The sequence below is a fragment of the Phalacrocorax aristotelis genome, chromosome Z (assembly GCF_949628215.1).
Source record: "Phalacrocorax aristotelis chromosome Z, bGulAri2.1, whole genome shotgun sequence".
NCBI classification, from domain to species: Eukaryota; Metazoa; Chordata; class Aves; order Suliformes; family Phalacrocoracidae; genus Phalacrocorax; species Phalacrocorax aristotelis.
Window position 1 is genome coordinate 64,705,092 of NC_134311.1, and position 22,062 is coordinate 64,727,153.

General features: G+C 40.5%; 1 protein-coding gene across 1 annotated transcript in view; it reads right to left on the reverse strand.

Annotated features, from left to right (window-relative positions):
- PARP8 (poly(ADP-ribose) polymerase family member 8) overlaps nucleotides 1-22,062 on the reverse strand; it is a 120,318-nt gene that overhangs the window by 7,291 nt on the left and 90,965 nt on the right. The window contains exons 15-22 of the mRNA XM_075078631.1: nucleotides 14,224-14,316; nucleotides 7,954-8,079; nucleotides 6,369-6,434; nucleotides 3,960-4,027; nucleotides 3,549-3,597; nucleotides 2,614-2,726; nucleotides 2,375-2,447; nucleotides 375-444 (exon numbers count right to left, since the gene is read on the reverse strand). Coding sequence (XP_074934732.1) covers nucleotides 375-444; nucleotides 2,375-2,447; nucleotides 2,614-2,726; nucleotides 3,549-3,597; nucleotides 3,960-4,027; nucleotides 6,369-6,434; nucleotides 7,954-8,079; nucleotides 14,224-14,316 — 658 coding nt within the window. The remainder of the gene's footprint in view (nucleotides 1-374; nucleotides 445-2,374; nucleotides 2,448-2,613; nucleotides 2,727-3,548; nucleotides 3,598-3,959; nucleotides 4,028-6,368; nucleotides 6,435-7,953; nucleotides 8,080-14,223; nucleotides 14,317-22,062) is intronic.

The window sequence follows — 22,062 nt, forward strand, 5'->3', positions numbered from 1 at the left end:
TTGGTTTGCCAGATCAGGTTGAAAAAACCCATGAATCTATAGAAAATGTTAGATGGACTTAGGCAGATGCTGAAAAAAAATCAGAAACACAAAGTTGGCTTTCCACTGCATAATCAAGAAGTGCTCCATTACACACAGCATCCAGTATTAGCTACTATTTACTTCAAGCAGAGTTTCAAGATACTCAGCACCTTGGAAAACAAGGACAGGTATTTAATATGGGAATTTAGATTTTTTCTTTTTTGAAGAAATTAGATCTTGGTTGACAAAGATAAAATTTAATAGCGTTGTACACAGTGAAGCTGGTAAGAAAAGCAGTAGACTAAGATACCCCCCTACATTTCTCCAACTTTAGAGTGATTTATAAATATCACCTGAGTAACCAAATGATATGCTTGACAATGGACTAAGGTAGATTCCACTTCCAAACATTGCACCATGGAGCTGAAAAAGAGCAGAGTGATTGTTTAACATCAATTTGGTTATCTGGGCAAAATAATAATGATAGGAACAGGTCATAATGTAAATAAGAGTCTGCCCCACTGCACTAATTTATTGCCTTGTAATAAAAGGTGTTCAAAGAAGTCTCTAAAAAAATCACGCTGCGAATATACAACTAAAATACTGGAAATACAAAACTAGTATTCTGGAAACCATGTCCCAGTGCTCAAACATAATTTTACATCAGATTTATACATAAAACTGCATTTTCTGTTTTTGAATCTAACATTACCCTGGAGGATGCCTGCAGGGGGTGCTTCTGTACATGGCCAAATACACCTCAGCCCATGCATCTCACATCAAAACCTTTGCAGGAAGCGTAGCAACAGCTGCTTTTCTTTTCTTTAAGGTTAAGAAATTAAAAGATGGTGATGACACTGGTCATATGCTATAGAAAAATTTAGTCACTAGTTCAGTCTAAGTACTGGAGGAATGGGTTCAATCAAGCTTTTGCCTGAGCCTATTCAGACATGCATATCCCATCACTGCAGGACTGCACTTTAGCCACAAAGCTACCAGCTGTCTGCAAAGAATAGAGAAAAGGGAAGCCTCTTCTTCGCCAACATCACTGTTCCATGTCATGAAGCTAGGGCTATGCAGCAAAACTGAGTGCTTTTTATTAGCCCTGCAGACGTTTTCATGCCTGGAAAGGGGGAAGTATGGGTTTTACTTCCTCACCAGAGACCAACTGTTTTATCTGGAAAATCCTTTAAAGAAAACACACCAAGTAGTTGTTGGAGCACAAATGAGAACCCAGAATATCTCCTGCCTAGGTAGATGTTACAACCACTGTGCTTTAGAGTCATGCCCACCCTTATTTCTTTCCTCTGACCCAATGATATTTACATAGTCTCTGCAATGTGCAGCTCTCATAGGAATGTGCAAACATGTTCTCACTCCTCCGGATCCTACAATGTTCTATAGGATCCTTGGTGAGTAGATAGTTTTCCTGACTGGTTGGTACTGGGGTAAATAGGATGAACTGGGCTCAGGATAAGCCTTAGGTGTGCGAGAGATCTGAAAACGATGACTTGTATAAAATAGGGCTTTCCTGCTTCCTCCTATTCCCAGTATCTCAACCCTCAACAAAAAAAATAAGCATAAACAAAGGGTATTACTTTGTTGAATTCTGGTATGTAAAGCCTGCTTTCTTGGGGAATTATCTTTCAAAGACACTAACAAAACCACCCAAACCACTAAGAGGATCTGCAGAGATTTCCATTTCCTTTTATTTAGTGGCTTCTGTACCCTGATCCTTAGTCAGCACCCTGGGATCCTCCTCCAAGCTATCATGGCCTCAGCTCTTTGGAAGAGCTGTCAAACCCATGATGCTAAAGTACTCTGAGTTACAGCTCCCCAGTCCCTCTGGTACTGCCTACTTTGCTCTGCAATAGTGGTGTCCTGACAATTCAGTCTGTGAAAACAAACTGAAGTTTGCCATAGCTCCCTCCAGGCCAGTACACTCCTATTTTAATTCCCAAGGAAACCAGAGGAGAAAAGAAGATGCTGTAAACCCAGTTCCTGTAAATCTAGTATGCTCTTTGATGAATAGAGATAGTTTATATAGCTCTAAATTTTAATCCCGAGACTGCTTTTAAGCAGTACTGAGCTAAGCCTCCTGGAGGTGCTGCTCTGCAATGCAAAACTGAAACACTGATTCCAGCAATGGGATTTTCTAGCCATTTTAGCAGACACGTTATTTAATTTCAATTGCATCAGAAAAGTACCCTTCCAGGAAACAAGAAGGTATTTGAAATCATCCCTCTTCTCCATCTATATGACTACCAGAACCACACCCCCTGAAAACTTGCCTAAACTAGTATGTGATCAAGCATGCACAGGTTAGCTGAAGTCTATTTAGTCTACTAGTTACCTGCAGCCTCGTATTGGAAGCAACAACTAAGCCGTTCCTCAGGATGGAATGCCAATTTTCAATGTGTGAACCACTGAAAAAATGAAAAAGGAAGCATTAAAAACCACAGTGTAAAATGCAAAATGAGATCAGTAATCCTTTAAAACAATAAATCCACAGCTGTAAACCTCAAATGGCAAGAACAAAAAAATAGCATGGCATTTTGATAACCTTTGATTAATACAAATGTATGTACTCACTGAAATGCAAAGGTACTTCCGTAGAGATTTTTAGCAGCTCGGAAATTGGATTCTTTGGCTGGTGGACTGCTGAGAAGTAGGAACTGGTGGGGAGTGTGCATAAACTTCAGTTGCTATAAAATGTAACAGTGCACAAGTGAAAAGAAGTTGATTAACACAAAAGCATTGTACTTCCATAATGGTAGTTCTTAAGATACCATGCTATTTTGCACAATACATGACTGCATCTAAATAACTACATGAAGTAAGCTGAAATCAGTCTCATTACCATAGTTTTTACCTGAAATGAAACAGTAAAAATGTCTTTCAGTTTATGAAACATATGGAATTTTCTATAACATATTTCAGCCTAATATGGCTCTAGTAAACTAATGAAATTGAACAATTTCATCATGGTATTCTGATCAGAGCTGGCTTTGAATTAAGGTTCAGATTTGAAAGGTTGCAGGTTACTATGCCCTTAATCAGAGAATCAGAGGCACACATACTCAGAAATGAATCGCAGCACCACACCTCTAAAATTCAAGAGCTATACTCTTTTTAAGGTATACTTATATGTGGACCTCCTGGTACATTGTGTTTGTGTGTGCTGCTTTCTGTACTATTCTGTATCTAATATTCTCTATGGTAACAAAACAAATAGTGAAGTTATTCTCACCCAATCTCAGATGACTCAAGGTAGGCACTTGTATTTGAGCTACTCACCTCAAATAGGCTTTTTCTGAGCATTATTCCTTTGACCTATTTCAGATATTCACGACATGATTCTACGCGCCATGACCTAAACCTGCCTATTTCTCTCCCTTGTCTATTAATAGAGTCCATGTGAGTAGTTTGAATGTAAACACCTATGCTTGGCTAGAAGACTCCCACTTATAATGCTAATACGAGCCCACGAGAAACGAGAAAATAATAAAGAACCCGCAGACACTTACCCTATTCACCGGTAGCTTCACAATATGTGATCTATTACTAGAAATAACCCTAAAATAAGAAACAGTTAGATGTATTAGACATGGTAACCAAACAAGTTTTCTTCTTAAAAATGTGTTGTGAATGGCCACCACTAAGCACCCAGCTGCAGTTCTTTGAATCTATCAGGTGGAAGTAGACCAAATCTTAACTAGAAAATGAGATCAGAGGCTGCAAAAATAAGCTGAAATCTTTCCAGTGTTTTCAGAGGGCCCACATGAGGTCCAGAAACAGTCCAGAAACACCTGCAGTTGCAAATGTCAACCGTGACATTAATTCTTAGGGTGAAGTTATACCACATTACACTGGTAAAATGATTATTCATTAAAGTTGTTACTTCAACAGTTATCATCTCAAGTGAGTCAATTTCATACCATTGTAGAAGAGGATGTGCAAGTGGGTCTTGTTTATCCATCTGCTTCTTTATTTCCAAGTAAGGTGCCTAGAAAAGAGTAATTACATTCTTTATTTGTAGTTGAAATCATAAGAATCATAAGGTTGAATTTTATATGTTACATTGCCCATGATTTCATCTATTCAAACAAATACATGGGACTCATTATTAGGCTTAAATCACAGTTTTACTGACATTCAGTGTTGTACAGATATAAATATGTTTTGACAACAACAAGAATTAATATAGCAATTATTTTCCCTGGAGTAAAATAATAAGCATATAATTAGCATTAAAATGAGTCTATTATAGCAAACATTGGTGATCTCATGGATAACAGAAGACGACATCTATTTATGTTCGGCTCTTGGATTAAGAAACTTCACAAAATTAAGTCTCTCAAAATACCCCCAAGGCAATCCACCCCATTTTTTTAATTGTTTCATGGTATAAACTGGTAAAGTAAAATACTGTATCAACCATTAATCCCTTTGAAAACCTTTCTTGATTTCAATCACAATGCAAAGCATCCCTTTAAAACTCTTCACTCCAAGAATTATTTTAACATTAAAAAAACAGCAAAATGGTGGTTATTTTACTTTTTAAAAGACATTATATTATAATCATAGAATCATAGGATGTCCTGTGTTGGAAGGGCGCATAAGGATCATCAAGTCCAACTCCTGCCCCTGCACAGGACAACCCCAAATTCACACCCTATCTCCTGAGGGCGTTGTCCAAGTGCTTTTTGAACACTGTCAGGCTTGGCGCCATGACTGCCTCCCTGGGGAGCCTGTTCCAGGGCTCCACCACCCTCTGGGGGAAGAACCTTTCCCTAATACCCAACCTAACCCTCCCCTGGCACATCCTCCTGCCATCCCCTCGGGTCCTGTCGTCGGTCCCCAGAGAGAAGAGATCAGCACCTGCCCCTCCTCCTCCCCTTGTGAGGAAGCTGCAGACCTCGATGGGGGCTGCCCTCAGTCTCCTTTTCTCCAGGCTGAACAAACCAAGTGACTTCAGCCACTCCTCATATGGTTTCCCCTCTAAACCCTTCACCAACTTCGTGGCCCTCCTCTGGACACTCTCTAGTAGCCTTATGTCCTTAATATACTGTGGCGCCCAAACTGCACACATGCTCAAGGTGAGGCCGCACCAGCGCAGAGCAGAGCGGGACAATCCCCTCACTCGACCGGCTGCGATGCAGGGCTTGATGTACCCCAGGGCACGGCTGGCCTCTTGGCTGCCAGGGCACGCTGTCGGCTCATGTTCAGCTGAACATCGACCAGAACCCCCAGGTGCCTCTCTGCAGAGCTGCTCTCCAGACTCTCCTTCCCCAGTCTGCCTCTACATCCAGGGTTGCTGGGCCCCAGGTGAAAAATCCGGCACTTGTCCTTGTTAAACTTCATATGGTTGGTGATTGCCCAGCTCTCCAGTCTGTCCAGATCCCTCTGCAGGGCATCTCTGCCCTCGAGAGTGTCAACAGCTCCTCCCAATTTTGTGTCACTAGCAAACTTGATTAGTATTCCTTCCAGTCCTGAATCCAAGCCATTTACCAAGATATTAAAGAGTACCTTTATTTATATTTTTATACTATTATTTTTAAATTTCTTATTATTTGTTTATATTAGGTAACAGAAATACCTGACTTTAAAAATCTTTACAGGATGTTACATTATAAACAAAAATATGTGAATTTTATTCTTAAATTTATTTTACTCCTCTCTATACACCTCATTCTTCGTTCCAGAATCCTGAGGTACTCTACGAATACATTTAGAGTAAGACTTATAAACTGACATGAGGTTATATTTCTTTAGAAGTTAGAAAAGCAAGGTATATGGGAGAGATTTCAATAACGAGTTATAATCAGCTGGGCTGTTTGGGAAAGGAAGTGTAACAATAAACAAGTATGGCTATCAGATTCTGTCCCACTGTGAATATTGAGAAATTGTATGGTAGTAATCCCAAGAGATCCAACCTTCCAAGTCCCCAGGCATACTTAGCTGATCAAGTGTTTTGCTATAATAAAAATAAAGCTATCATTCAGTACACTGTCACAAAATCAGTTTCTTTTGCTTTGGAAATGAAAGACTTAGTTTCACTCTGATATTTCCAGAAATGCAGCAGTTGGTGATTATCTCAGTACAATCTTCCAATCTGCTGTTATTATCTCTTATTTAAACTTCAAAATATTAAATTCTACTTAATCACTTTTATTTGACTGCCACCATGGATAGTCTAGGTTTGTTTTTTTTAACACACATTTTAATATTATTACAGGTCTATAGGAAAAAGATGATACTATTGACTTCCCCACCCATTGTAGGCAAGCAATACAAACATCTTCCTAGTTCTAGAAATAGCAATTAAGTTAGGTGAAGATTCTCACCTGTGTCATTTCTCTAATAGAAGTGATACTGTCCAATGCTTTCATGACTCGGTCATAATTCTTCTTCTGATATAGCATAAAATAAGCAAATAAATTAGAAGAATGTTAGTCTTTGGCTCTACAAAAAACTGAATTCTTTGAGCGTGCGTAAAACCAAAGCTAGGACTAATGTCCAGTGAACCAATCCTTTCAAACATTTCTAACCAATAGCTTCCTTCCACCTCACACAAAGACCCTCTCATTCATAGTCCAGGAAAATTCCCCGCAAAAATATTAGCATGATGTTTTTTCTTTGAATTTCACTGGAATCTCCTACACACTCAGAAAATCAGCTCACTTTTTAAACATGTATTTGCAATTAAACACAGGTTCTGACAGTTATTTGAACATGCTATTAAGTTAAAAATGCAATGGCCAAATATTTTTTTAAATAAAATGCTCAATAAACAGATGTGTTTACTAACAGCTCTATAAAACATCAGAGGTCCTTTAGTTGTCCCTCTGCCTCACACTGATCCTTACCTGCCTTCTGCTTAAGAAACACTACCAGATGGCTCCACCTTTTCTGCGTGGGTGAGCTTAAATGTCCATGCTTCATCGCTCCACATGGCATGTCACCTTCAGGAGCTTCACTGTTACCCATCTTCGGGTTTTGCCAACTTCTGCCCATGGGCTTTCACCTCACCCATGCTGGCTAGAAGCTGGAAGGAGGCAGTGTGGGCTCTGCCAGCCCAGGGGCTCTCTTCATTCCTCTTCTGGTGTGATCCTTTCATATTCCCTTGTCTGCTTCAAGCTCCTGCCTTGCTCAGCCACCAGACTAGATGTCTCCTCATCAGCCCCCTGCCAAGCACGTCCTGGCAAGTCTTTCTTCCCACATGCTACAGAACACACTCATCCCTTCCTGAGGAAGAACAACTGCTAACTGGCCTTTTTTTTTTTCAGAAAAAGTGAAATGCATCCTAATGGGGGGCATCCAAAGTTCTCATTTAAGCCCTTGGGGATGGCTCAAGTGAGATGGAATAGTTCACAGCTTCTCAAGGGCTACCCTGAAAGGCAGTATTTGCAGCCTGAGGAGCAATTAGTGTAAACACAATTCTTTACTTCAGAATTGATGCTTGTACAAAACTTGACTATTATGTCAACATTTGATAAAATAACATTTAAGGACATCATTGTTTGCAAAGAGAAAATGAGATGACAGCAATAACCACTTTAAGAATAAAAAGATGGACTGGAAATCCCCTGGTTTACATGGTCTGCACCTCCCTAAGGCTACCTTTCTCTTTGTGTCCAATGTGCACACTGAGAGAAAGACACTAAGAATATAAACTTGTGCATCTAGAACTTGTATCCTAAAATAATTTCTTGGCTTCAACATAATTTTGAATGCAATTTACAGTTTATACTCAAATACCTTCTCAGAGACAATTAAAAAAGCTACAAAGTTCTGAAAATAGTCACATGCTTGTGCTATATTCTGGAGCTATATCTCATAGTAAAAGAGACACTGCAGAACAAGGCTTTGCTTTGAAACCTCATGCATGACTAAAACCAAGCTATGACATAATGAAAGATAACTACTTACCCTGGGGTTAAAGGCCAGCATCTGAGGATCATTAGGATCAACTACAGAAGGATATGGCTCAAAAATGACAACTTTCCTAGGTGACTCTAATGCAGACCGACACATGGATACTAACAGATCAACCACCTACAGAAAATGAAAAATATTTATTCAAAACATACTTTCACATTGTATCTTGCAGCCTGCTTTTTTTACACATTATAGAAACACCATATTTCATTGTTACCTATATTACCCAAACCGTATTATCCACAGGATATAGTTTAGAACTGAAGTTCTTCCATTGACCTCAACAGGCTTCAGGTTCTTCCCTGGTTCATTATTCCAGATGCATAAGCAGTACCAGTATCTGCTCCTAAGTGTGTTACCATGTCAAGTACATTGCTTGTTGTCCTGCTTTCTTTCGTGTACATGTGCTAATTCCTGGATTAAATTAATTCTCTAGGGAAATGAAGCCAGAAAAGTGCAGTGATTTAACAGTCATTTGCATGGACCACACTGGGAGACCCTCTTCCTTCTATTACGTTGTACAAAATTACAACATGGCTTTGAATACCTATGATTTCCAACTTTTCACCATAAGAATCGTGTGTAATGTGGATGCAGGCATGTATTCACGTATGTGCATATAGGCACATATACTATTTAGCAACAGATTTCTGTATAATTGTTTCAAAATTCATAATCTACAGGTTAAAAATAGAATACAGCAATCACAAATCAGAGAATGCAGCCTTCTGGCAGCTGTGAAACCTAAATCCAGCTCATAATGAAATCCAAAGTTGCTACACAAAGATGTACCTGCAAATTAGGTAATTTCCCCTGTTTTTTCTGTGCCTTCTGAAAACATTCCTGTGTGAAAACAGACATTTCCATGAAAAAAAGGAAAAGCTGAGATGAGTTGTACTTTGTAGGCATCCCTGGTTCCTTCCACAACTCCACAAGGATCAGATCTCATCTCACAGCTCAAGCTGTTCTCAGCTTATTATGTAACTGCCATTGTATCTGATCATTTGGAGGAAAAGAAATGATGGTCCTTTAGGGAAGCAGAATGAAAAGAAGAATCTTGATGAAAGGGAAAAGGAACAGCGCTGCAGTGAGTCATACTGTTGCCATTCTCTGCCTGTGCTCCTTTAGCATGACTGGACAATTTTCTCCATTGGTTTAAAAATATTCTGTTAGTTCCAGTTACTAAATATCTCACATATATTGAAAAATGAAGTTATTTAAATGATCCCTTCCTCCACGGTGCTCTGATTACTTTGCAGTTTATAATACCTGTACATGTGATGAATGTTTAAAAATATGGCATCTGTGTTAGCATTTGCAAAGGAGACCAGGAGTCTGCATACACAGCCAGGTCAGACAACAGGCCACAACTGTGGAAATGTACTACCATGAAATTGAGCTTAAGTTCATACACCCTGCTTCTCAGAAGCACTTCTTAGCCTCCAGTTGCAAAACATTACTAGGGAAGAGTACTTTGAGTCCCCAAATCTCTTAGTACAGTGTCTCAAAGTTGTCTTGCTTTAGGTACAATGGGACTTTGTCTTAAAATTGCCACAATTCTTCTTAGAAAGCCATCCCAAAGCCATCCTTTAAACCAACCATTGACTCCTATATTGTTTCTCACCATGATACCTGCATATTGCTCTGACATGGAGGAAAACATGCATAGATTAGGCTTAGTTATTTCCCCTGAGATCATTGTTTTGAGCTGATAGAACACAGAGCAACTTAAACTGGGAGGTAAGTCTAATGCAAACATTATAATACAACCTTGTGTATGTGTCCCTTGGTAATAGAAAGTGCTGTGCATTTAGTAAATGACCTTATAGCTGGGCCTGAACTCCTCCTCCTTAACAGTAGGTACTGAAGTACGTAAGTAAGGATTAAAATATTTTCAAGGAGAACAAGACGACATTTGCTGAGGATAATTCATTCCCTCTTACGACATCAGTCTCTCAGACAGTGCGTCTCTGTCTCCATATACTCTCTATGGGGAGTCTGAACTATCAACAAATCAGACATTTAATTTTCAGGCATTTTGACTACATGACTAAAATAAGGCAAGGTGAGTTTAGGCTCGAAAGTTTTAGAAAGTATAATCACTTACTATTAAGGAGGAGCCATCAGAATATTGGCAGTGTCAAAGGAGGGGTGTATACCTTAGGAAACTAGCTGTAAGCACAGCAGAAAAAAACAGAATGTGATTTCTAATAATGGGAACCTATATTTAGCCTCTTTCACTACACATAATGATTTGGCAGAAGACTGATCTGACAAAATGTAGATTCACAATGTGAACACCTACCTCTTACTAGTCAGCCTAGCCTCTGTTTATAACCAAGAGAAAATAACAACTGTGCTGATAGTCTATGCTGTGATTCACACTATCCTAAATTAATGTCAGAAATAGCTCAGATGAATCAAACCGTAGAAGAGCTGAATTCTTTCTGCAAATAGTAATGGTAGCCCAACCAGATCAGATGTAGTGAGCTGGGTACAATGTTATCACTAGAGTGAAACTTAAAAAAATTTTGTCATCCAGGTCCAATGGGACAGTTGACAAAAGCTCTTATTGAACTCTTTTAAGCACTGTTAAGGTGGTTATCACTTCAGTACTCTGTAGAAGTACTCTAGAGCTCTAGAGCAAGGTCTGCCTGCAGCAGTGACACCTATGTAACACACAGTGAGAGAGCTAACAGGACTTTCTCTCTTATGAGCCACATTTAAAAAGAGAATTGAGAACTACTTGTTTCTACCTAATGTACAATGTACATGTAACATACCATGTTAGTTTGTACGTAATTTTTTCCCAAATTTTAGGAAAGCAAACTTCCAGCTCTTCAAGTAGTTAGTCAATAGGACCCCCTGGGAAACCGCCCTAAGGGACAAGGGAGCAGAACAGAGCTAGCAGATCTTTAAGGATGCTTTCCAAAAAGCCTAAGAGCTCTTGATCCCTAGATATATGAAATCAGAAAACAAAGGCAAGAGACTGGCATGAATGAGTTGAGACCTGCTGGCCAAACTAAAGGGCAACAAGGAAATGCACAGGTGGTGGAAGCAAGGACAGGTGTCCTGGGAAGAGTATAGGTACACTGCCTGGTTGTGTAGGGATGGGGTCAGGAGGGCCAAGGTGCAGATGGAGCTGAATTTGGCAAGGGACGCAAAAAATAATAGTAAGGGCTTCTACAGGTATGGCAGTCAGAAAAGAAAGGTCAAAGAAAGCATACACTGTCGATGAGCATGACTGGCAAATGGTAACAATGGACAAGGAGAAGGTTGAGGTACTCAACACCTTTTTGCCTCAGTCTTCACTGTCAACCTCTCCTCCCACACCTCTCAAGTGGATGGACCTCAAGGCAGAGACTGGGGGAGCAAAGTCCCTCCTACAGTAAGAGAAGATCAGGTTCGTGACCACCTGAGGAACCTGAACATGCATAAATCTATGGGACCAATGAGATGCATCCCAGAGTCCTGAGGGAACTGGCAGATGTAGTCGCTAAGACACTCTACAGGATATTTGAGAAGTCATGGCAGTCAGGTGAAGCACCTGGGACCTGGAAAAAGGGAAATGTTGTGCTGACTTTTAAAAATGGTAGAAAGGTGGACCATGGAATCTACTGACCTCTGAGCCTCACCCCTGGGTCCGGGAAGATCATGGAACAGATCCTCCTAGAAGCTATGCTAAGGCACATGGAGGACAGGGAAGTGATTTGAGACAGCCAGCATGGCTTCACCAAGGGCAAGTCTTGCTTGACCAACCTAGTGGCTTTCTGTGATGAAGCGACTACATCAGTGGACAAGAGAAGAACTACAAATGTTGTCTATGTGGACTTCTATAAGGCATTTGACATGGTCCCCTACAACTTCCTTCTCTCTAAATTGGAGAGATGAGGATTTGATAGGTGGAGTGTTCAGTGGATGAGGAATCGGCTGGATGGTCAATTCCAGACAGTAGTGGTCAATGGCTCAATGTCCAGATGGAGATTGGTGATGAGTGGTGTCCCTCAGGGGTCTGTATTGGGACCAGTGTTGTTTAATATCTCCATCAGTGACACCGACAGCGGGTGCACCCTCAGCAAACTGCGAATGACACCAAGCTCTGTGGTGCAGCTGACACACCAGAAGGATGGTATGCCATTCAGAGGGACCTGGACAAGCTTGAGAAGTGGGCCCAGGTGAACCTCATGAGGTTCAACAAGGCCAAGTACAAGGTCTTGCACCTGGTGGGGCAACCCCTGGTATCAATACAGGCTGGGGGATGAAGGGGTTGAGAGCAGCCCTATGGAGAACGACTTGGGACTACTGGTGGATGAAAATAGAATCATAGAATGTTTTGAGTTGGGACTTGCAAGGATCATCAAGTCCAACTCCTGTCCCTGCACAGGGACAACCCTGAAATGCACACCGTGTGTCTGAGAGTGTTGTCCAAGTGCTTCCTGAACAACATTGTCCAAGTGCTTCTTGAGCTTCTTCAGCTTCTGGACATGAACCAGCAATGTGCGCTCACAACCCCTAAAGCCAACCATATGTCGGGCGGCATCAAAGAAGCATGGAGAGCAGGTCGAGGAAGGTGATTCTGCCCCTCTGCTCCACACTCGTGCACTTACCTCGAGTATTACATCTAGCACTAGAGTCCTCAACAGAGGAAAGACACAGACCTATTGGAGTGGGTCCACAGGAGGGCCACAAAAATGATCAGAGGGCTGCAACACCTCTCCTATGAGGACAGGCCGAGAGAGTTGGTGTTGCTTAGCCTGGAGAAGAGAAAGCTCTCCCCAGACCTTACTGCAGCCTTTCAGTACTTAAAGGGGACTTATAAAAAAGACGGGGACAAACTATTTAGCAGGGTCTGTTGCGACAGGACAAGGGGTAATGGTTTTAAACTAAAAGAGGGTAGACTTGGACTAGATATAACGAAGAAATTTTTTAGGATGAGGGTGGTGAAACACTGGAAGAGGTTGCCCAGGGAGGTGGTAGGTGCCCCATCCCTGGAAACATTCAAGGTCAGGCAGGATGGGGCTCTGAGCAACCTGATCTAGTTGAAGAAGTCCCTGCTTATTGCAGGGGGGTTGGACTAAATGACCTTTAGAAGTCCCTTCCAGCCCCAACTATTCTATGATTCTAAATGTACATGTAAAGTACCATGTAAGTGCCGAAATTGAAAAAATAAAACTCTAGCTCCCCAGAAGGACATAGCTGAGGTCTTCAGAGGACTTCAGGCTGAGGAAGAGGTAGGGCTTCATCAGCACACTCCTCTCCATTTCTTACAAGCTTACACAGGTACCTCAATATTTGGTATGCTGAATGTTGGAAATATAGTCGTCTAACAGTCTTCAGACATCAGATCAGAGGAAGAGCTGATGTTCAGATCCTGCAGTCATATTCTCCAGTGAAGAAGCTAACATACAGTGCTGTAAGTTTCTTCCTCTAAGGATATACCCATAGGCAGTATTCAGGCACTTAGCTGAATAGTTTGTTTCCAGTGGCTAGGCTCACTAGTGCTAGTTAAAGTTAACTGAACTGAAAATTTGCTCTTCCAATAAAAAGATGTTGCTTACTGTATAAATGCATAATGAGTGACATATGCCTAGGAAATCAGAGAGCAATGCATTTTGTAGCTTTTGAATTTACTGTAATCTAAGGTTAAATGATGATTTGGAAACATAGTTTAAAATACTTTAAGGCACATATAAAATTATAAAAAAATCCACAATGATATGGTTATAACTACATTAATAACTGAACTTAGAGTCGCGAAGCAAGCTTATATTAAATTCCTGATCCTTGAGGAGAGAGGAAAACCCCGATGTAGCAACCTCAGTAAGGACTTTCCCACTGTTATTTAATGATCAAAACAACAGATGCTCAGTGTATAGCTGCATCCCAACACCATGAACAGGAAGTAGCTTATTAATTGCATGAGAGTAGTAATGGCTCATTAGGTGAAAATAAATGGGAATTATCTCCAAATGACAATGGCTGCCTTTATTAACAACCCAGGTGACCTAATTGAATACAACAGAACAAGAAAACAGGGTTACTCTAATTACATGGATGCAAAACAATGGAAGTACCTCATTAGTACCGTTTGAAAACACACATGCGTAAAATAGTGTATTTACAGCTCTAAGAGTGGACAAATAAATAATACCACACAGTACTCATATGGGTAATACAAGTCAAAATAAAAACTAGTAGAGGCTGAGAAGCCTGAGTACACTACATCAAATCAGACATGTAATAAGCATTAGATAATTCTACCTGAGCTCCAGTTGCAATTTCATCAGCAGCTTCGTTCATCACTCCTAATGTTTGGAAAGCAAACACACAGAGCTCCCGTTCACAAACAGTGGGCTACATAGAGAAAGAAAGTGGATTGTATTTTTGGTCTAGTTTTGGTTTCTTGGTTTTACCATGTAATATCTATAACCAAACCCAAATACATTTAAAATTAATATTTTTTTCTTCAGATATTAACTGCAACTTCAATATCAAATTACAAATACAAGTCAATTATTGAGGAAGATATATTAGAGAAGCATTTTAATAATCTGAAGAACAAATCTGAAGAACTCTCAAACTCATAAGTACTCACAGAGGCTAAACTTAAAAAACAAATCCTAACAAATTACAAAACCCAAATTGGAGGCATAGTACCTGAATGTCCTTAACACTACGCTGTCAGACTTCCGAAAACTTCCTACATAATTAAATGGAGAACAAATCCAAAAATAATGGGGGCACACCCCCTTCATAAATGCAGGTTTATTATTCACAGCTTGTTATTCTGCTGTTGAGAGCACACATAAATATCTGAAGACAAATTTACTGAAGAAAGTACTTCAAATTTATTTTTTAACTAATTTAACAATTTATTTGTAAACTTTAAGAAAACGCATTGCATTTGTACAGAATAAACACCATATTTGGGAAGGCCAAATGTTATTTTAATAAATAAAGGTGTTCTCACTCTTTTCTCAGATATTTAAAAAAATAAAAAAACCTTGCTGTTGAACCAGTTTTTTGTCCATATTTTTGAAAAAATTAATTCACAATGTCATCACAATGATCAAATAAAAAACTTACTTAAACTGCATATTGAGTGAGAATTGTGTGTTCTGCTTTCATAAAGCAAACAAAGCAGAAAGAAAAAAAAATGAACCGAGCTTTTAAGTAAAGAGAATAGGCATGACTTCAAAGGCTTCCTAATTGGTTACAACCCTTACAGCAGCTCCATGCTTACTTACCGAGAGATATTTAGCAGATCAACTTTTTGAAGGCTTAAATAACGAATCACACAGCGAATTGTTATAAGCATTCAAAATGAACAAACAGTTGCAAAAATACAAGAAAGAAACACAAATTAAAACCTCCCATAAAACTGACCCTGGTAAACATAACTTTTTATTACAATGTTAAAAACAATCAAATCTATTTTTTGGATACTATTTCTTCAAATCTATATTATCAAATCCTAACTCACTGAAACTTAAAATGATCTTTGGTAGGCACTACTGAACTTTTGTAACTAAAAATTCTGAGCCTAGCTATCACAATAATCACTAAAGCATTCATAGCCATCGCTTTGAAGTTCAAGCTAATGTCTCTAGGAAGCACTTGCAGAAATGAAAAAATGAATTGAGCACACAAAGAAAACATAAAATTTAGCTGAATCCTGTTTCAGGCAATAGGTTTGGCAGTAATAAGCATACTGCTGTATTTGTAGTCACTTGTTTCCTAGCCCTTAAAATATGCCTTTTCTGGGTTTCAAAGATTCGAGGCTTCAATAAATGTCTGAAATCTACTGCACTGATATATTCTCACATCAGTTGCTTTACAAGAGCTATCATCTTTCAAGTCTAATAGTGTGTCACCCATTTGATTTATTTTATCTGCTGCGTTACATTGCATTAGGCAGCAGATGAAGCCTAACATGATCCAATTCGCTGTGCCATGGCACACTATACAAAAAGTATTTATTATTGTCATTATTCTCAGGTTTTCCACATTTAAAAATAATGTTTAATGTGTTTAAATAATTTGCTTAGTTGGGGATGCACGGTTGGTACTACCACCTTGGCTATTGTAATCAACAGTATACACAGACTCCTTTTTACTCCAGAGCAAGGGATTGCTCTGGAATAGCAGAGCAATCTAAGTTTAGCCATGCTTGCCATGAAGAAATGTATTAAGAAAATATTTATTTTTGACTTTTTTTTTTTTTACAAACGCAACAAAGTAAGTTATCCTGAGACTTAAAGATGGCAAAGGGAATACAGGACTTTTCATATTTGCTCCTTCCCCCTCCCAGCCCCCGCCTCTGTTATGACCCCAGAAACATCTGAGCATCTGGAAGAGGGAAGTTAGGAAAATGGGCATTGTACTGATGCTTGACATTTGAAAGGCCTTTCTTCTCTCAGGCGGACACTGAAGCTAAGATTTTAAGGCTGGCAAACTGTAGATATGAGGAAAAACAGGACAGCAAAATTTGAGCTCTGAAGAGGAACAGACATTACTGTTAGGGTCTATACAATTCTTTTGATTTTAGGTATTTAATGAACCTTTATGCCCACTGAATATTTTGTCTTTGCAGTCTAATGGGGAAAACCACACATAATCGCAAAATGGTAGGGGTTGGAAGGGACCTCTGGAGATCATCTTGTCCAACCCCTCTGCTTGAGCAGGCACACCCAGAGCAGGGGGCACAGGAACACGTCCAGGTGGGTTTTGAATATTTCCAGAGAAGGAGACTCCAAAGCCTGTCTGGGCAGCCTGTTCCACTGCTCTGGCACCCTCACAGGAAAGCAGCTTTTCCTCATGTTCAGGTGGAACTTCTTGTGTTCCCATTTGTGATCATTGCCCTTTTCTGTTGGGTGGTGTCCATTGGACACCACTGAAAAGTCTGGCCCCATCCTCTTGACATCCACCCTTTAGATATTTATAATGATTGATAAGATCCCCCCCCTCAGTCTTCTCTTCTCCAGGATGAACAAACCCAGGTCTCTCAGCCTTTCCTCATAAGAGAGATGCTCCAGTCCCCTGATCATCATCATAGCTCTCCGCCAGACTCTCTCCGTTAGTTCCCTGTTTGTTAGTTCCCTGAACTGCAGAGCCCAGAACTGGACACAGTACTCCAAATGTGGTCTCACTAGGGTAGAGTAGAGGGGGAGGATAACCTCCTGGCCACACTGCTTTTTATGCACCCCAGGATACCATTGGCCATCTTGGCCACAAGGGTACACTGATGGCTCATGCACGGTCAGCTTGCTGACCAGCACTCCCAGGTCCTTCTCAGCAGACCCACTTTCCATCAGGCCAGCCCCCAGCCTGAACTTGTGCATGGGGTTTTTCCTCCCCAGGTGCAGGACCTTACACTTGCTTTGCTCTCCAGCCTGTCCAGGTCTCGCTGGATGGCAGCACAGCCTTCTGGCCTATCAGCCACTCCTCCCAGTTTGGTATTGTCAGCAAACTTGCTGAGGGGAGACTCCGTCCCTTTGTCCAGGTCATTGATGAATATGTTGAACAGGACTGGACCCAGCACAGAGCCCTGGGGAACACCGCTAGTGACAGGCCTCCAGCCAGATTCTGTGCTTTTGACTATGACCCTCTGAGTTCTGCCGTTCAGCCAGTTCTCTGTCCACCTCACTGTCCACTCATCTAACCCACACTTCCTAAGCTTACCTATTTTATTTATTTGTTTGGAAAAGGTACTCTTAATTCATTGTTTCGAACTACTTCCTAAAAGGAAATAAATTATTAAAAATTCATATGCTAATCATGCTTCGAAGAATGAAACTGATTGAGAAATGCATTGAAGAATTCAACCTGGGAACACCAGAAAGACATGGACCTATTGGAGTGGGTCCACAGGAGGGCCACAAAAATGATCAGAGGGCTGCAACACCTCTCCTATGAGGACAGGCCGAGAGAGTTGGTGTTGCTTAGCCTGGAGAAGAGAAAGCTCTCCCCAGACCTTACTGCAGCCTTTCAGTACTTAAAGGGGACTTATAAAAAAGACGGGGACAAACTATTTAGCAGGGTCTGTTGCGACAGGACAAGGGGTAATGGTTTTAAACTAAAAGAGGGTAGACTTGGACTAGATATAACGAAGAAATTTTTTAGGATGAGGGTGGTGAAACACTGGAAGAGGTTGCCCAGGGAGGTGGTAGGTGCCCCATCCCTGGAAACATTCAAGGTCAGGCAGGATGGGGCTCTGAGCAACCTGATCTGGTTGAAGAAGTCCCTGCTTATTGCAGGGGGGTTGGACTAAATGACCTTTAGAAGTCCCTTCCAACCCCAACTATTCTATGATTTTATGAGGATGTTATGGGAGACAGTGTCAAGAGCCTTGCTGAAAGTCGAGGTAAACAACTCCCTGCATCGATCCAGCCAGTCATGCCATCACAGAAGGCTATCAGGTTGGTCAAGCATGACCGTGACTTGATGAATCCATGTTGACTACTTCCAATAACCTTCTTTTCTTCTACATGCTGTGTTGCTTTTCCAGCAAGTATCAGGGTGGTTCAAGTCCCCCATGAGAACCAAGGCCTGTTGATTATAAGGCTACTGCCAGCTGTCTTTAGCAGGCATCGTTGACTTCTTGTTCCCGATCAGGTGGCCTGTAGCAAACACCCACAACAGTGTCACCTATATTTGCCTGCCCCTTAATTTTTAGCCATAAGCGCTCAACTCCTTCTTTGTCCACCCCTAGGCAGAGCTTGATACATTACATTTGGTCTGTCACATAAAGAGCAACCCCCCCACCTTGCCTTGCTGGCCTGTCTTTCCTAAAAAGTATGTAGCCGTCCACGACAGCATTCCAATCATGCGAGCTATCCCACTACATCCCTGTAATTGCAATGAAATTGTGGCCCTGTGACCACACAGAGATGTCTAATTCCCTCTGTTTACTCCCCATGTTGCCTGCGTTGGTGTACAGGCATTTCAGAGATAATTGAGCACACAGGTTCACCTGGAGGAGTGCATGATAACCCACTATAGTGATACACACCCTTGAGGTGGTTGGTCTTCTGACTGTCATCTTGTGAGGCAGCTAAGGCACCTTGGTCGCTGCTCTAGTTGGATTGGCTTATTCCCCCATTGGATATGATGGCATTAGCATTGCCACTTTGGACCCTGCCTCCCAAGTCCTTCAGTTTAAAGCTCGCCTCACCAAGTTGGCCAGCCTGCTGCCAAAGATTCCCAGTAACAACCCAAACCCTGCAGCTATATGGACACTTCAATAGCTTGCCTTCATATATCTAGCCTAGATGTCTTCTAACCCAAACTCCAGCCATTTTAAGAGCATTTTTGGATCCTGTTTCTGAAATTTGTCCCAATTTAACCAAGTCATGTGCTTTTAAGTTAAATTCCTCACAAGTGTTAACAGAGTGTTGGTATGGCCATTTCACTGTCCCCTACTCCAGTCACTGGTTGGGTTCAACCATTTAAACTTCTTTCTTTCCCTCCAAAATTAAAAGATTGGTTTACAATTAATAAGCAAACATCCAGAAGGCTTTTGTTTGTCACAAGATGGTGACTACTCAGTGTCACATTTCCATATTTTGGTTTTGTTCATAATTGTGCATGCTAGAACTGATGAAAACATAGGAAAACTAAGTTAATAAACCAATTCTGGAAGACAGAGCTTAAAGAACATCACAAACTTTATGGGAAAATAGGGATTCAAGGCTGCTTTTACACTGTTGCTAATGTTTTGCATACTGCCAGTGTGTTTCCCTTCACAGCATCTGTTTGTCTCTTCTCTTGTAATAGGATGTGTGGCCTTGGGACAGTCTTATTCTGACTTTGTATCATAAATACGGGAAATTACCTTAGCCACAGTGAACAAACAAGAACACTACTAACACATTTATAAAAACTATGTTATTCCAATGTCATTTTTGGATTCTCTTTTTTTGGTTCAAGTACAGGTACTATTCAGCAAGCTGAACTTTCTACAAACTTTTGTGTTATGTACATGAAAGTATAGACATGTTCTTACTCATGTGGATCTACATCTAGAAAGCTACAGAATATCCAACTTCTATTAGATTGCTAACTTCCATTGTTTTCAAAGGGAAAATACACAACAAAATAGCGCTTATACACCTAGGTGTATATTTCTGAATGTGAACCTTATCTTAGGTGCACACAGAATTTTACAGATTACAACCATCACCTTGAAGGCACGCAGAACTGACTGGCTGGGCAACTTTGTTCTCCACTCCCTCAAGAGAGCAGCTGTAACTCCTCTTCAACAACAACAGCTGCTAGTGGTTTCACATATACTTTATTTTTCACTTGAAAGGAGAAAATTAACATAAAGCATAAAATAAAACATAAAACATAAATTGACTTCCACAAAACTATTAGCTAAGTGAAGAAAGACTATTTAGAAGGATAATTATTCCAGAAGAAATAAGAGTTGGGCAGTTAACCTGCCCAAGTCTCAGGTTCAAAGCAAATGCTTGGAAGCAGAAGGCACTGACAGAAGCATAAACCATTTTGTGAGCTTTTGAGATTTTGAGACTTTTCCTTTAGCCATCCCCATTCTTTGCATGCTCAGTAGCACCCACCCAACAGCTGCTGTAATGGAAAAGTACTCAATCAGTGTTTCCATACGTTACAATGCAAGTATCACTTCTTACAGCAGTGACTATAAATGGCAGACAGGCAAACCTTCTAGGTGCTATGACATATGCTGGTTCCTGGACTCATACACTACTTAAAATATTTTCCAGACATTCTTTCAATTCAAAAAAGCTGAAACTTTCATAGTCAATATTGATCTATCTTGCTACTTTCTAATATGTGCTGTGGCTGTGCTCAGAAGGGCAATGTGCCACCCTTTCTTGTATCCTGAGGGATGTCACACAGACACTAATGGGGCTGCAACATGACTGACACATCTAAAAACTCTTGATCTAAAAAAAGAAGCTCCGGGAAGGCTCATAGCCTGACTTAGAGCAAATATAGCAAATGGTAAAGGTGAAACCATTAGCGGCCATCTCTCTTCTCCTAATGAAAGCAACAGGCATGGGGGTGAAATGTAACTTCAAATCTCTGTTCTGTTTCCTACTTTCAACCACAGTAATTATTAGTTTTTCCACAGGAGAAAATTCTCTTTCACTTCATTACACTCTCCAGAAGGATGAGGATATAACACAGCTGCAATGACACTGAAAATGGGAAGGGGGCTGGGGTGGGTGGGGAGGGAGGGAGGAAGGGAGGAAGGGAGGAAGGGAGGAAGGGAGGGAGAGAGGGAGAGCAGGAGAGAGAAGGAGGGAGAAGGAGGGAGAGAGGTGAAAGGAGTCTGGTAGATAAAGTTCTCTCTTGCAGTGACTTTTCAAGTTTTTAAGGTTTATTTCAGTTTGCATCAGTTACTTATTTTTAGATAGTCTTAGCTACATTTGTAAGAAAAGGTAAAATAAGACTGGTTGATGATTCTCTACTACCTAAGTCTATATTACTTAAGGACCAGCTCTATTCAGACCAGTAAGAGTAACATTACTAAATCTGCCTCTCTCATAGCTTACATCTGTAAGCAACACTTTCAGATGAATTAGGAAATGCTACAGAAACCTCATTCTATCTACAGATCTGACACACGAGGTAAGAGTGGTACCTGGAAGGCAGGCACTGATGAGGCACTTGTATACTTTCTACCAGTGCTGATTATACACCACATGTAAAATGCTCATTCTCTGTAAGAGTACTAGAGGAAAGCACGTTCATGAGTTTAAGACTTTCATGTTTCCTAGAGTACGGCAGAAAGGTCAATTCAATTCAAATTTGATAAAATAACTGTTTCAGTAATGTGTATCTTAGAACACACTCACACAGAATTACAAGGTAAAGGTCTGAGTCCAAACTGTATGACTTCTGTATTTACTTACATCATTACTGAAATCATGCAGAATTACCTTTAACTGTAATATAAGGTTCATAGAGTTTCAGAATTCAAGCAATTTTTAATTATTAATCATCAATATTATTTTGAAGGGCAAGTTTAATGCACATCTGCCTACTCTGCTATGCTTTATACTTCTGAGTGAAGCATCCAACACTAGCTCACAGTGGATTAAACCCCTACGATTT